Raw genomic sequence first — 13,129 nt, forward strand, 5'->3', positions numbered from 1 at the left:
ACAGTACATAATAAATGTGGTTTACAAGAGTATTCAGAATCTTTCGATGTTAATGTTTGTTTAGCTGCTTTGCTGTATACACAATCTGCTTAATGCTTTGAGAAATAATGACCTATGAAGTCCATGTTGTTTCTCTGTAAATCATTTAAACAAGTCTTGGATTCCTTGCTCTAACCCTGAAGTCCTGCAACTAAGTGCTCAGGACATTCTGTTTTGAATTCAGTGTCTCTGTGCTAACTGCCATCATAGGCAGCAGATTATACATTATGAGCGTTTGCTGAGTGAAAGAGTTCTTCCTTGACCTCTCACATCTCTTGCCCAAAAATTGTGCCCCCTCAGTCCTTGTACAATCTGCTGACAGAAACAACTTCTTTGTCTACATTACCTAAACCTGTATTAATCTTGCCTACCTCTCTCATATCTCCCTCAAATTCCTTTGCTACAAGAAAAATAAACACCCCATCTCCTCCAACATAACCATCTATCTCAAATCCTTCATACCTGGAATCATTTTCATAAAGGTCTTCTGCATCTTCACATTCTTCCTGAAGTGTGGTATCAGAACTGGACATAATATTCTAGTTGTTACGCAAACAAAGTATTTTTGGATTCAGCATAACCTCCCCAATTTTGTCCTATAAATAATATTGGAATGCTATTAATACCCTCTACTGTGAAGACAAATCAAAGTATTTATTCAACTACACTATGATTTCCTGATTCTGTATTAATTTTATCAACCTCACTCTCTAAGGGATTTATTTTCATTTGGGTCTCCTTTTTTATATTTTTAAAGAAATTTCCTGTCCATTTTGATTTTACTTATTGGCTTACCTTCAGTTTATTTTGTCCCTCTATATTTTCTGGTCATCTTTTGTTGACTTTTAAAACTTTGTCAATTACCTAGTTGTAAACTTTGCCACATAGTAGCAAATTGAAAGAACAATCTTTAACTCCTTTGATAACCATAGTTGGTTCATCACCTTCCTTGAATCCTGCTTCCTCATGGGATATATTGTTGCAGTGAGTTATGAGTTATTTTCTTAAATGTCTGCCATTGTTCTTCAACACACTTCTCTGCTAAACTGCTTTACCAATCCATTCCAACACTGGCTTCATCCCCATGTAATTACCCTCACTTAAGTTTAGCACAGTTTTTTCCAATTCAGGTTTTTCTCTCTGATACTGAATGGTAAATTTTACAATCACTATTCCCTAGGGGATCTTTTATTTTGTCATCACTTATTAACCAGTTTCATCACACATTACCAGATCCAGAACAGCCTGATCCCAGTTTGGATCCATAACATATTGTTTGAGGAAACTGTCCCAAATGCACTGATTTCTTCCCAGTGGCCACCTCTGCCAATTTGATTTTCCTAACCTACATGAAGATTAATGTCACCCATAATGAATGTACTGCCTTTTTATCTTACATGCCTTCGCTATCTCTTGATTAATTCTCTGTCCAACAGGACAGCTACTGCTGTTAGGCTCCTCCCCGCAATGTTTACATCCCTCATAATTTCTTACTTCCAGCTATATGGATCCAACATCAAGTCAGTATTCTGTCCCCTAGTTGTCCCACTCTGGGTATCATTATCTAAATAGTTGAGTAACATTGCAACTATATCCTTTTGCTTTGTAAGCCTCAATACCTCTCTTCCCATGCCCTTCACTAGAACAAAAACTAGGCAGCAGGCCCCAAGAATAATTTCAACTGCTCCAGGGAATGAACCTGCAGCACTGGCAATGTGAAGCAATATGCTTCAACCAATTGAGTGTCCCCTTCCTGGTGTTGAATTGACCAGCCTTAGTCACTAATAACATCTTTAAACCTTTTCTCGAGTAAGGGCATCACATTTGTTACTCTCCGATTCTCTGGCATGTCACCCATATCTGGGGACAACTGAAAGTGCTTACCGATATCTATCACTATCTTCACTTCCTCTTCTTCCCAGGCGCAAGCCATTTGGACCTTGATTTGCAAAATTAGTTATTTGTTTCAAATACCAATTAATCAAAATCACTATTACCTAGAATTATTGATGCTTAGATTTTTTTTAAACTTTTACATGTTGTGTACCTTAGTTAAAGGGCAAACAAGGTACTTTCACTTTGCTTCTCTCGTGAACCTTTGATGGCCCTGCATTAGATCTCCAAATTGTTTTCTTAGCTGTGGAAGATGTGTAACACAGACAAGACGGCACGGTGGCACAGTGGTTAGCACTGCTGCCTCACAGCGCCAGGGACCTGGGTTCAATTCCCACCTCAGGCGACTGACTGTGTGGAGTTTGCACGTTCTCCCCGTGTCTGCGTGGGTTTCCTCCGGGTGCTCCGGTTTCCTCCCACAGTCCAAAGATGTGTGGGTCAGGTGAATTGGCCATGTTAAATTGCCCATAGTGTTAGGTAAGGGGTATATGTAGGGGTAGGGGTATGGGTGGGTTGCGCTTCGGCGGGTCGGTGTGGACTTGTTGGGCCGAAGGGCCTGTTTCCACACTGTAAGTAATCTAATCTAATCTAATCTAAGACAGCATGAAATATCAACAAGTGTCCTTTAAAAAATATGCCTCAAATGAGACTTCAACTATAACATCAAAAATAATGAGTGAAAGATTTGGCATTCCATAAAAAGATGGACTGCTGCAAAACTACAAAGATCACACTGATGCAAAGGCAAGCAACAGCAGAAGAAAGGAATATGCAGTGCAAACAGTTAATTCCAGTCTGGTTGTAGTTTTTGATTAGGGAACCTAAAAATGTCTCTGGTCATTTTACTTGCCAGCAAATCCCCAGTGTTGGAATCAATATCAACAAGTACTGAAATTTCTGCCTGTGGGTTGTCAAACATGAAAATTATCAACATAAGCTATACAAATAAACAGAACTTACTGTCATTCAAAGCAGTTGAAAATTCTGGTCCACCTTCTTTTTTGAAAGTAGGTAAGGAATCTGGCTGTGGAAGCTGATTGGCAGTCACAAGAGCTTTCTGTAGTCGGATTCGCCCTTCAAGTAGTTGATCCCACAATGCTTCAAAACAGAGAAATCAGATTATTTGAGATCACCCTGCTTTTGCCTGGTAAATATTTAAGCAACAAATAGGTGGGTGCAAAACTAATGAGTTATTATGCATGGGGAAAAAGAGATTAAAAGGTGGGGCAATTATAAAAAATTCAAATTGCTGACTTCAACTGTATAACTCCAAAATGCCTGCCAGGTTATTGTAACCTAACTTATTTTATGTTTTAGGCAGTCAAGCAATAGAAGTAGCTATATTAACATAATGTACTAATACATTAGACCTCAGGACACATTCTTTATCCCAGCCTAAACTGTAACCTGAGTGAGCCATCCCATTGTTTCAATTCTGTGGCCCAAGAAGTGTCAGTAGAATCATCAGCCAGTCCTGCAACATGGGATACCATCTAGAGAATTAATGTTACTGGTGACTGGAAATCCATTTCTATGCTGCACCTTCAATAGAGAATTTAAAACCTATGTAAACACATCAAGCAATTGCACATCTCTCTAGCCTCTTAGATTAAAGAGCTTTAATGGTAGCACAGGACCTAAACCAGGAAGATTCAGCTAGAACATTACATTCAAAGCAAGATCATATCCAGAAAACAATAAAAACAGAAAAAGAAAGGAAGATAGGATTAAGAGAAAAAGATAAAATCCGACTGCTTAGCATTAACAATATATGCATGCACAGACATATTGCTTTTAATTAATTAGCAGTATTGTGCGTGCTCAATTATTAGAGATGCTGTTTTATAAGGACAGAAAAATTAGACCATTTTAAAGAATGGTTACTTTTCTGTTAACGTGTTAATTGGCCTATTTTAAAAATGACAAAGTATAATTACTATCACATGAAAGTTTGCACAACACTAAAAACACACAAACATTTTGACTTGGTATCTTGCATTCTTATAAAATTGCTCAACATTTTAAGTAAGGATTACACAGAAATTCACATTTAGCTGAAAGGAAACATGCATGGATTTTATAGGCTAGCCAAATTTGAGCTACCTAGGTTGTCAACATGAATCAAGAACAGACCCTGGCTTAAAAGGGCTCTGTAGGTCCAATCTTCACTGACAAGACTGAGTCAGACCTCTCGAACTCAAGCAGATTTTTTTTTATGGGGGGAATGCAAGGGAGCAATAAGTGCTTACACGAGTTAGTTAGAAGTCCTGCCTCAGTCCTGTGTTCACTAAATTGAGTTTCTACAACAAAAGGAAAGAGGCCAGAAGCAGGCAACTTACAATCCAGTGAGAATAGTCAATAAATTAGCTTGCATCTGCATGTCAACGGAAGGGATTAAGAAAGTCACGTGGTGAATGTGTTGAAAGTTAGCAAAAAACTTAATTTTTACAACTTTACCAATTAGGTAAGAAATTGAAGAGTGAAGGTAGGAATGATTCACTGGAAAAGGATATTCCTGGGAAAAATGGTTCAATTTATCTTTGTGCTGCTTATGAGGAGATCTTTCCTGTGTTTTGCTTTATCCTTCTCATGTTCTTTTATTAAAAGTACATTAGTAGCCTCGTGTGAATATGTTCAATAATTGATCACCATGTTAAACAAGTTTCAAAAGCATAACTTATGGTTTGTTAAGCCAGGTTTCATTCCAGGATTTTGATTTGTCCAGTATTACCATCAGCTGGATAACACAAGTTCACATTGAAAATCCAGTACTCAAGTAGCTGATTAATCTGTTCACATCTGAGGCAAAATCCAGCAGTAAAATTATACTGATGATAAATATTAGATCTGGATTGTGTACTATACAGCTAACTATTCTTCTTAGCCTGTATCAAACAATAGACTCAATTATTTATATTGTAGATTGATATTCATTTACCTGGAACATTAATTTGAAATGAACACTTTATTACATAAATGCACAGGTAGTTTTGTAAAAGATTCTGTATTTTTAAGTCAATCGAAAGAAAATGTGTGCTTCTTATTCAAATGGGTGGTTTGAGTTTGGAAGTTGAAGAACGGAATCATTCTGTGTCTTTGAGCCACATTCATCATCCTTGTTGTAAAATATGACATTTAAATTTAATTTAATAATATGTGTCAGCTTGATTTAGAAGAAGAACTGAAACACTGCATCCACTAGATTCCTTGATTCTTTAATAGGTAATGAGGTCATTCACCTGAAGTTCTAATTTTTCATTAGTATTTTCAATATACGATCTGCTGAATTGCTGAATGTTTCCAATGGTAGGGGAGACTAGGACTCGAGGACACAGCCTTAGAGTAAACGGAAGACCTAATAGAACAGAGATAAAGAGAAACGTCTTCAGCCACAGAGTGGCGAATCTATGGAATTCATTCCCAAAGGAGACTGTGGAGGCGAGGTCATTCTGTATATTTAAGCCTGAGATAGATAGGTTCTTGGATATCAAGGGGATCAATGGTTATGGGGAGAAGGTGGGAGAATGGGATTGAGAAACTTATCAGCCATGATTGAATGGTGGAACAGACTCGATAGGCTGAATGGGCTATTTTCTGCTCCTTTGTCTTATGGTCTAATTGGATATATAGTGATTGTAATAAGGTCAGTCAGGTGGACCTCATAACTTAGTTCAATCAGTGAACTTATTCTAACAGCTCCAATCAAGGCGCCCTGACTGACACTACAGGACTGTCAGAGCTTCTGCTCACTCTGGTGTCGGATCAGTATCAAGGACTTTCCACGTGTAAATAAAGGGTGACTCGGTAATGGGAAACAGGCCTGAGTGGAGTTGTTTCAGGATAAAGTGCCTGCAAAACATTTCACCGTTCCTGGTTGATTTGAATGAGAGGCCACCAATTGGATGACTTGAAATTAAAAGATTTTTAAAAAATTACTCCATTTTTTATTTCCTGAAAACCCTCAAGAAATAGCAACTTTACTGCCTCCAAAGGCCCAGCTTACAGGGCCATTGTTGATATGAAATTGCAAAACTCTGGTATAAGTTGGACTTTAAACTAGGCCTTCTGGCTTACAGGTAGGGACACTACCTGCTCTGCAAAAGACCTCTCAAGGACATTGTATTCAGTGGTACTGAACTGAAAGTTGGGTAAACATCCATCTCAGTAACTGAAATAACATCAGGTGCTGTTTAGAATGGATGGCTGGATTGATACCACCTGTTTTGCATGACACTGCATGCTATGTTCTAGCTCTTCATCTTCACTTGCTGAAACTGCAATTAAACTGGTGGCAGGGATGCTATAGCTGGCTAAAGGAAGGAAAATGAACTAAACTTGTCCTGCTCTGTTCACAGTCTGCTGATGCTGACAAAGTCATGTGAAAACATTGGCTGTGATGTGGAAGTGAAGCCTTCCAGTACCAAATAATTTGCTCTATAGGAGCAAGGAGAAAGTGAGGACTGCAGATGCTGGAGATCAGAGTCGAGAGTGTGATGCTGGAAAAGCACACAGAATGAGCTCATTCCTGATAAAGGGCTTATGCCCAACATGCCGATTCTCCTGCTCCTTGGATACTGCCTGACCTGCTGTGCTTTTCCAGTATCACACTCGACCCATATCTAGATACGCACATCAAAAGTACCATTGAAAAAATGGTGGACAATGACTGTAGAACTGTACTTCATTGATTTTGTGCTTTGAGTTCGGAAAGGAGGAAAAAGCAATCAAGTTAACTGCGAAAATGTGATGAGATTCTTCTGCTTAATTATATGTAGTTCCAAGTTAATGAGTAAAGGTGTCCCATGTTGTGTGATTAGGTGGAGTTTGCCAGTGGTACAACCCGACTTTTTATAGCTCTATATTGAACTCTGAGGTGCCTGCCAAAAATGTAATCTATTTTATAGGCTAGGGCTGTTTTCCCTGGAGCGTCAGAGGCTGAGAGGTGACCTTATAGAGATTTATAAAATCATGAGGTGCATGGATAGGGCAAATATTCAAAATCTTTTCCCTGGGGTGAGGGAGTTCAGAACTAGAGGGCATAGGTTTATGTATGGAATGAACTGCCAGAGGAAGTGGTGAAGATAGGTCCAATTACAACATTAAAAAGACATCTGGATAGGTATATGAAGAGAGAGAGTTTAGAGGCATGTGTGTCAAATGCTGGCAAATGGGACTGGATTAATTTAGGATATCTGGTCAGCATGGATGACTTGGACCAAAGGGTCTGTTTTTGTGCTGTATACCTCTATGACTCTATAGCCAAAAGACCTTTCATCCCTCTTGCCAACCCTAGTTTGCTACTCACCCCATGCCAATCCAAGACCCCAACATACCTCCCATGCTCCTTTTGACCCCTTCACAGCCACCCATCCATTAAGTACCATACACACATCTCAGGAGCATTGTGAACATATGATTTTAAATAAACTAACCAACTGTCCAACACAGCATTTACATAAAAAAGTTCCCCTTCATGAACCCAGCTACAATGGAGTTGAACTCAGCACTAGGCTGCACATTGACCTACTTAGTTTGGGTTATCTACTGGTGTATATTAAGCCCTGCCCCCTTCCTCTTGCTTGTGGAAGACGGTGACATGTGGGAGGGTCGCTGGACTGGTAATTCAGAACCTTGGATTAATATTCTGGGCACATGTGTTTGAATACCACCATGGAAGTTAGCAAAATTTGAATCCAGTAATATAAAATTCTGGAATAAAATTGCTATCCTGACTGACAATCATTTAGCCACTGTCAATTGTAAAAACTAACATCCTTTCAGGAAGGATATCTGGTGTCCTGATCTACTCCAGCCTACACAGGACTCCAGCTCCACAGCAATACAGTTGACTCTTAAATGCCCTCTGGGTAATAAATATTGGCCTAGCTAGTGACACCATATTCTGCAAATAAATAACAACAATTTGGAATATTGGAATACTGGAATACATGAGAGGACTACTGTGTATGGGTTCTGTCTGCCATTTCAGTTGTTTGTAGAGTCTTCCTACCTCCTTGAAAATTCAGCCCACTTCTTAATTACTTGTAACAAGTAAGGAACAAACTTATAAAATGTGGAATAATTATAGATGTAGTATGAGCTCCATTAAGGTTTCCAAAATCTATTTACCATTAAGTAAACATTGGAATAGTACAAGTCAATTAATCTTAAGTAAATACTTGTAAGTTCATTAAGTGACAGACTTCAGATATCCTGACTGTAGAATCTTTTGCATTTTTGTGAGTTCTTTATCCTCCTTTTAAATAAAAGGTTGAGTGCTAAAGATAGGAAATGTGAAGTTATGTTACCAAGCGAGACAATTCTACTTTAAAGTATGATTGTGGAGGAGTCAAAATGGCAACAGGTGACTCAACAGGTGAGAAATAGTTAATAAAATCACTTTGCAATTGTACTTCAAGAGTAGAACTTATGAATGAAATTTTACAGAAGAGCAAAGAGCTAATTTTCAATATTTCTATTCTGTTGCTCATGGAAAAGCAAAACTGTCCAAAGTCTGCTAACATCAGACATACTTCAACAAGAGGCTCATCACAAAGACATCACAAGCAATTCCTACCAAAAGAAAACAAAGTTGGGTTTACCTGAATATAAAGAAACATCATAACTAAATTTAATATAAAAAAATTGCAATTTAGTTAATATTCATGCAGGAAATACAAGATAAAAAAAGTTCTCGAGTATTGCTTAAAAAAAAAATGACATTTTGCCAAAGTTTTTCACTTTACACTCATCAGGATAATTCAGAAGAATATTAAAAGGGGAAGTAAGACATAAACTGTATGAGAGGGGTGTGCTGACTGGCGAGCTCAGACTAGTGGAGGCATACTACATAGAATGGACCAGTTAGAGGATGACTTACAGTAAGCTAAATTGAACTCAGCTAGACTCAACTAAATTTTAAATCAGACAGTTGGCTCTGATCGGTCAAGTTATCGCTCTGAGGAATGAGCCAAAGAATAGCTGTCAGCTATTTTGTTCTGTTGAAACGGTCATATTGCATGGTCATTTTTTCAGTCTGCAAAGAACAGCTTCCACTAAATGTGTCTTTTTCAGCAATAATCAAGCTCTGTCCTATCAAATTACTATTTAAACTAATCTCCACTTAAGGGTGCGAATCATGCTATGACTATGAGTTTATTAGTTAATTATGTTTTAAACTGTCTGATTTAATACAACGTAAAATGGAACATGAGACCTACTATTTCTGCTTGGTACTAAGTCAATGTAACTTGGTTGTCATGGAGATTGGGACCCAAGACAAGTTCTACTGAAAACTAAGGACCTGCACTCACAAGCGGATATAAAGAAACAAAAGGCTATTTCTGTTTTTTTTGCATGCATTTCGATTCAGAAATCCGAGACACAGAGACAGTGAGAGTCTCAGAGGGAAAAACTGGGCAACAGCAGAGAAAGAAACAGGCAAAAGGTGGGTCAGAACATCTTCTCTCAACAAAGAAACACCACCTAAGGAAATTTAAGCATACAGAAAGATACAAATATTCTCAGAAGTCTAAAGGAAATACCTTTTTTTATTCACACTGGACATTACATCTTAGCAAAATGGGGAGAGAAAATAAAACTGCTGGAAACAACTACCTACTTGCACCTGTAAACCCACGGAAAATCTGTGGAGAGTCCACTGTAGAGTGAAAATGTGGTGCAGAGCATTCTGGCATTTTGGGAAGTTTACTACATTAGGGTGCCTTCCATTCATTATTTTTATTGTGTTTTAGTACAGTAAATGTTGTAGAACATGAAATCTAGGTGTGATCCTTTGAGTAGTGACTGGGAACTGAAATCTCTTTAAAAATTATGCTTCTATAGAAATTGTTAACAACCATTTTGAAAGTTTAGAACACAAAGTTTGTGTTCATGGCCCATGAGACATGTATCTTTGGTTCTGTTAAAAACAATTCCTGCTTACAAAGACTATCTCAACTAAAAGAAAGCTAAACTCTCACAACAGAACTATTGACAAACCTAATTTAAGTCCCGGGATTTCCTGTTATTTTCTGACATTGCACAGAATGCAGCAGAAATATATAGGTGCAATTTGTTTTGGTGCTGGTGGGTAAAAGAAAGCGAAGATGAGAAGATCAGTAAAGAATAACATCAATCTCACCCAAAGACAAATGCTTCCCATCAACTGGCCATATAATAACAGATTACGAGAAACTGTGAACTGTGCTACCAAATGAATATGTAGCATATGAAAAAGAAAATATAACAAGAAATCAAAAAATAAATACTTTTAACATAGAACCAAACATGGTTATTTCCTAAAAACAACACTGAACACATTATCAGTAGCATGAGATTAAAATTAATGTACCTATTTGGTTTTTTACGGATTGCCCCTTCGCCACCTCTTCAGCTACTTTTTCCTTACTGAACTTCATTACTGTAACATTGTCCTTCTCCACATCTTCATGACTCCTGTCATCATCCTGACCTTCTTCTTCTTCCTCTTCCTCCTCCTCCTCCTCTATTTCTTCCAATTCACTTTCACTTTCGCCATCATCCATTCCTTCTATGGATTTCTTAAAACCCTTAATTGTATTACATAATGAGTCATTGTTGGTATCTTCTTCCTCATCATCTTCACTGCTTTCCAAGTCTTCAAACATTTCTTCTTCTTCATCATCTAACAATGATGAACACAAATGATTAAACTAGTTTTAAATTTTTATGATTTCATGCTTTTGTTTGCTTGCTTAGAAAACATACATAAATCATAAACATCCCTTGTAGGTAAAATGTAGATGTAAAATAATTCAGAATTCCCCAGCTAAATGCTTATACTGCATGCCCTTCTTGGAATTTCCTTCATTTTGAAATAAAATTGAAAATTACATTGCAACCATCTACAGCTTGAGCGGTTAGCACTGATACAACTTAATTTTCAGCTATTCAAATCAAAACAATAAAATTATCCAGCTGGCCCAATTTAAAAGGAATATTATCGACATTTGTATATTTCAAAATGCATTGCCCTTACGTGAAGAGATGTCATGCTCACAAATGGCATCAAATGTTTAAAAATGCAGTACCAACACTGATAAATAGTTATAGGAGATGTATGCAATGTGGAATTCGGGGAGATTCAATGCCTTCCCTGAAAACAGTTTTATTTCCATGAACAAGATATACTGGAAAACTTCCAAAAAGCAAAGGCATGAATTGTATAACCTTGTGACTGGCAACTATTTAATAAATATGTACAGAAGACAGACTGTAGTAACCTCAATTTGAAGCAATTTGATGTGGAGAATTCGAAGGTTTTTAGGAGGTACAAACATTACAACACTTCCTACTTAATTAAATGTCAACTACTTTGCAAATGAATACTACACTCATTACAGGTTATATGTAAATCAACTTTTAAAATTTTTGTATAATCCCAAAATGGTCAATTAAAATTTAAAAAGCATCTTGGAAATTAATCTATGGTTAAAAATGAATGAATATGTACAAAGAAAAATATTACTGCTATTTCATCTGAATCATGAAGTGTGGGGGACTGCAGTTTTGATTTCTATTGTAAAGCTTTTGTTCTCTCAAGTTAGAAACTGGAGAAGGACATAAATGTGTGACAACAAATCATATACCTATAAGCCTGAAATCACATACAATATGAAAAACAGAGCCATTACATGGGATGCATTTAAATTCCAAGGGCACATGGCATTAGTAGAGCCTGAAACTGAGAAAATGCAAAAATATATCACCCACCTGAGGAGCCATAAACAGAATTCTGTCCAGTTTCTTCCTGCAGTGCCTTTCGAGAGGTTGCCTGCCCAGCATACCTCTTGTCTGTATCAGACAGCAAAACTGAAGCACACTTCCGCAGCTTACTATCAAACGTCGACTCATCCTCCCCTTCGTCGAATCTGTCAATGACTTTAGCAATAGTTGCTGCGAAGAAAGAGAAAACTTTAGTTGCAGAATGCAGTTTTAAGAGTAAGATAGAATTCAAACAACTTAATTTATTTTAATTAAAGCTATAAGCCTTTTTCATTACAAAACAGTTCTAAACACAATATTCCTTAATTGGCACTGGTGACAATTATAATTTATTTTTAGTAATTTTTATTTTTTAAAAATTGCTAACACCCTACTAGGGTTGACATTTACAGAGTGGCTGGGTTGAGTGGTATGCAGCTGTGTGCTGCTTTATTTGCAATCTTATTCTCTGCCCATGGGACAGACACACTTGTTTCAACACTATATCTAACAATCCAGCTAATTGAAGGGAACAGCTGGTTTAGCACATGCTCTAAAATAAGCTTTAACAGTACCCTAGACATAACAGTCAAATGATACAATATGTCTTTTGTTTAAAAATGTTATTTCAGTTGTATGTATCTGTTTAACAAAAAAGATTTTCAATGAATTGCATATTGCAATTATTCTAGATGCTCGCATTATACTATAGTCGAAAATTCACAAATAGTTCAGATTCTGAAACTCAGACCCTGTTTCACGAATATTTCTCACTTGTTGGGCTGACCTATTAAAATGGGTAAAAACAATGACTGCAGATGCTGGAAACCAGATTCTGGATTAGTGGTGCTGGAAGAGCACAGCGGTTCAGGCAGCATCCGAGGAGCAGTAAAATCGACGTTTCGGGCAAAAGCCCTTCGTCAGGAATAAAACAGCTGCCCAAAAGTTTGGGAAAGTAACTTTTTGGCACTGTAGATGGCTAAATTCTAAACAGAAACAACATGATTTGCAGGATGGGTTGTGGTTGGTTGAAGTACAGAATAAAAATTCCAATCAGAAGGTCTACAATGGTTAGTGTGATGTGACATCACAATAGGAAACAATAGCTCAGCGGCATTATAGCTGGACTGCTAGTCTAGAATATTAACCTTAGCCTGGGGACCCGGTTTCAAACCCCACCACAGCAGATGGTGATCTTGAATTCAATAAACAAATCTGGAATTGCTTGTGTAATGAATCCATTGCTGATTATCAGAAATTGTCACTAATGCCCTTTAGAGAAGGAAACTGCCATCCTTGCCTGGCCTAGTCAGGACTGGCCTCTTTGTGACTCCAGACCCACAGTGGTGGACTCTTAACTACGTTCTGAGCAGCCAGAGATGGCAATAAATGCTGGCGTAACCAGTGATATCCAAAATGTATTTTTAAAAAGGTATGCAATGTTGTTCTGTGG

General features: G+C 37.5%; 1 protein-coding gene across 2 annotated transcripts in view; it reads right to left on the reverse strand.

Annotated features, from left to right (window-relative positions):
* aatf (apoptosis antagonizing transcription factor) overlaps nt 1-13,129 on the reverse strand; it is a 112,887-nt gene that overhangs the window by 89,499 nt on the left and 10,259 nt on the right. For both annotated transcript variants that reach the window (XM_060847949.1, XM_060847950.1), the window contains exons 2-4: nt 11,686-11,868; nt 10,286-10,597; nt 2,893-3,030 (exon numbers count right to left, since the gene is read on the reverse strand). In XM_060847949.1, the coding sequence (XP_060703932.1) occupies nt 2,893-3,030; nt 10,286-10,597; nt 11,686-11,868 (633 nt within the window). The remainder of the gene's footprint in view (nt 1-2,892; nt 3,031-10,285; nt 10,598-11,685; nt 11,869-13,129) is intronic.

The sequence above is a fragment of the Hemiscyllium ocellatum genome, chromosome 31, assembly GCF_020745735.1.
Source record: "Hemiscyllium ocellatum isolate sHemOce1 chromosome 31, sHemOce1.pat.X.cur, whole genome shotgun sequence".
Lineage (NCBI taxonomy): Eukaryota > Metazoa > Chordata > Chondrichthyes > Orectolobiformes > Hemiscylliidae > Hemiscyllium > Hemiscyllium ocellatum.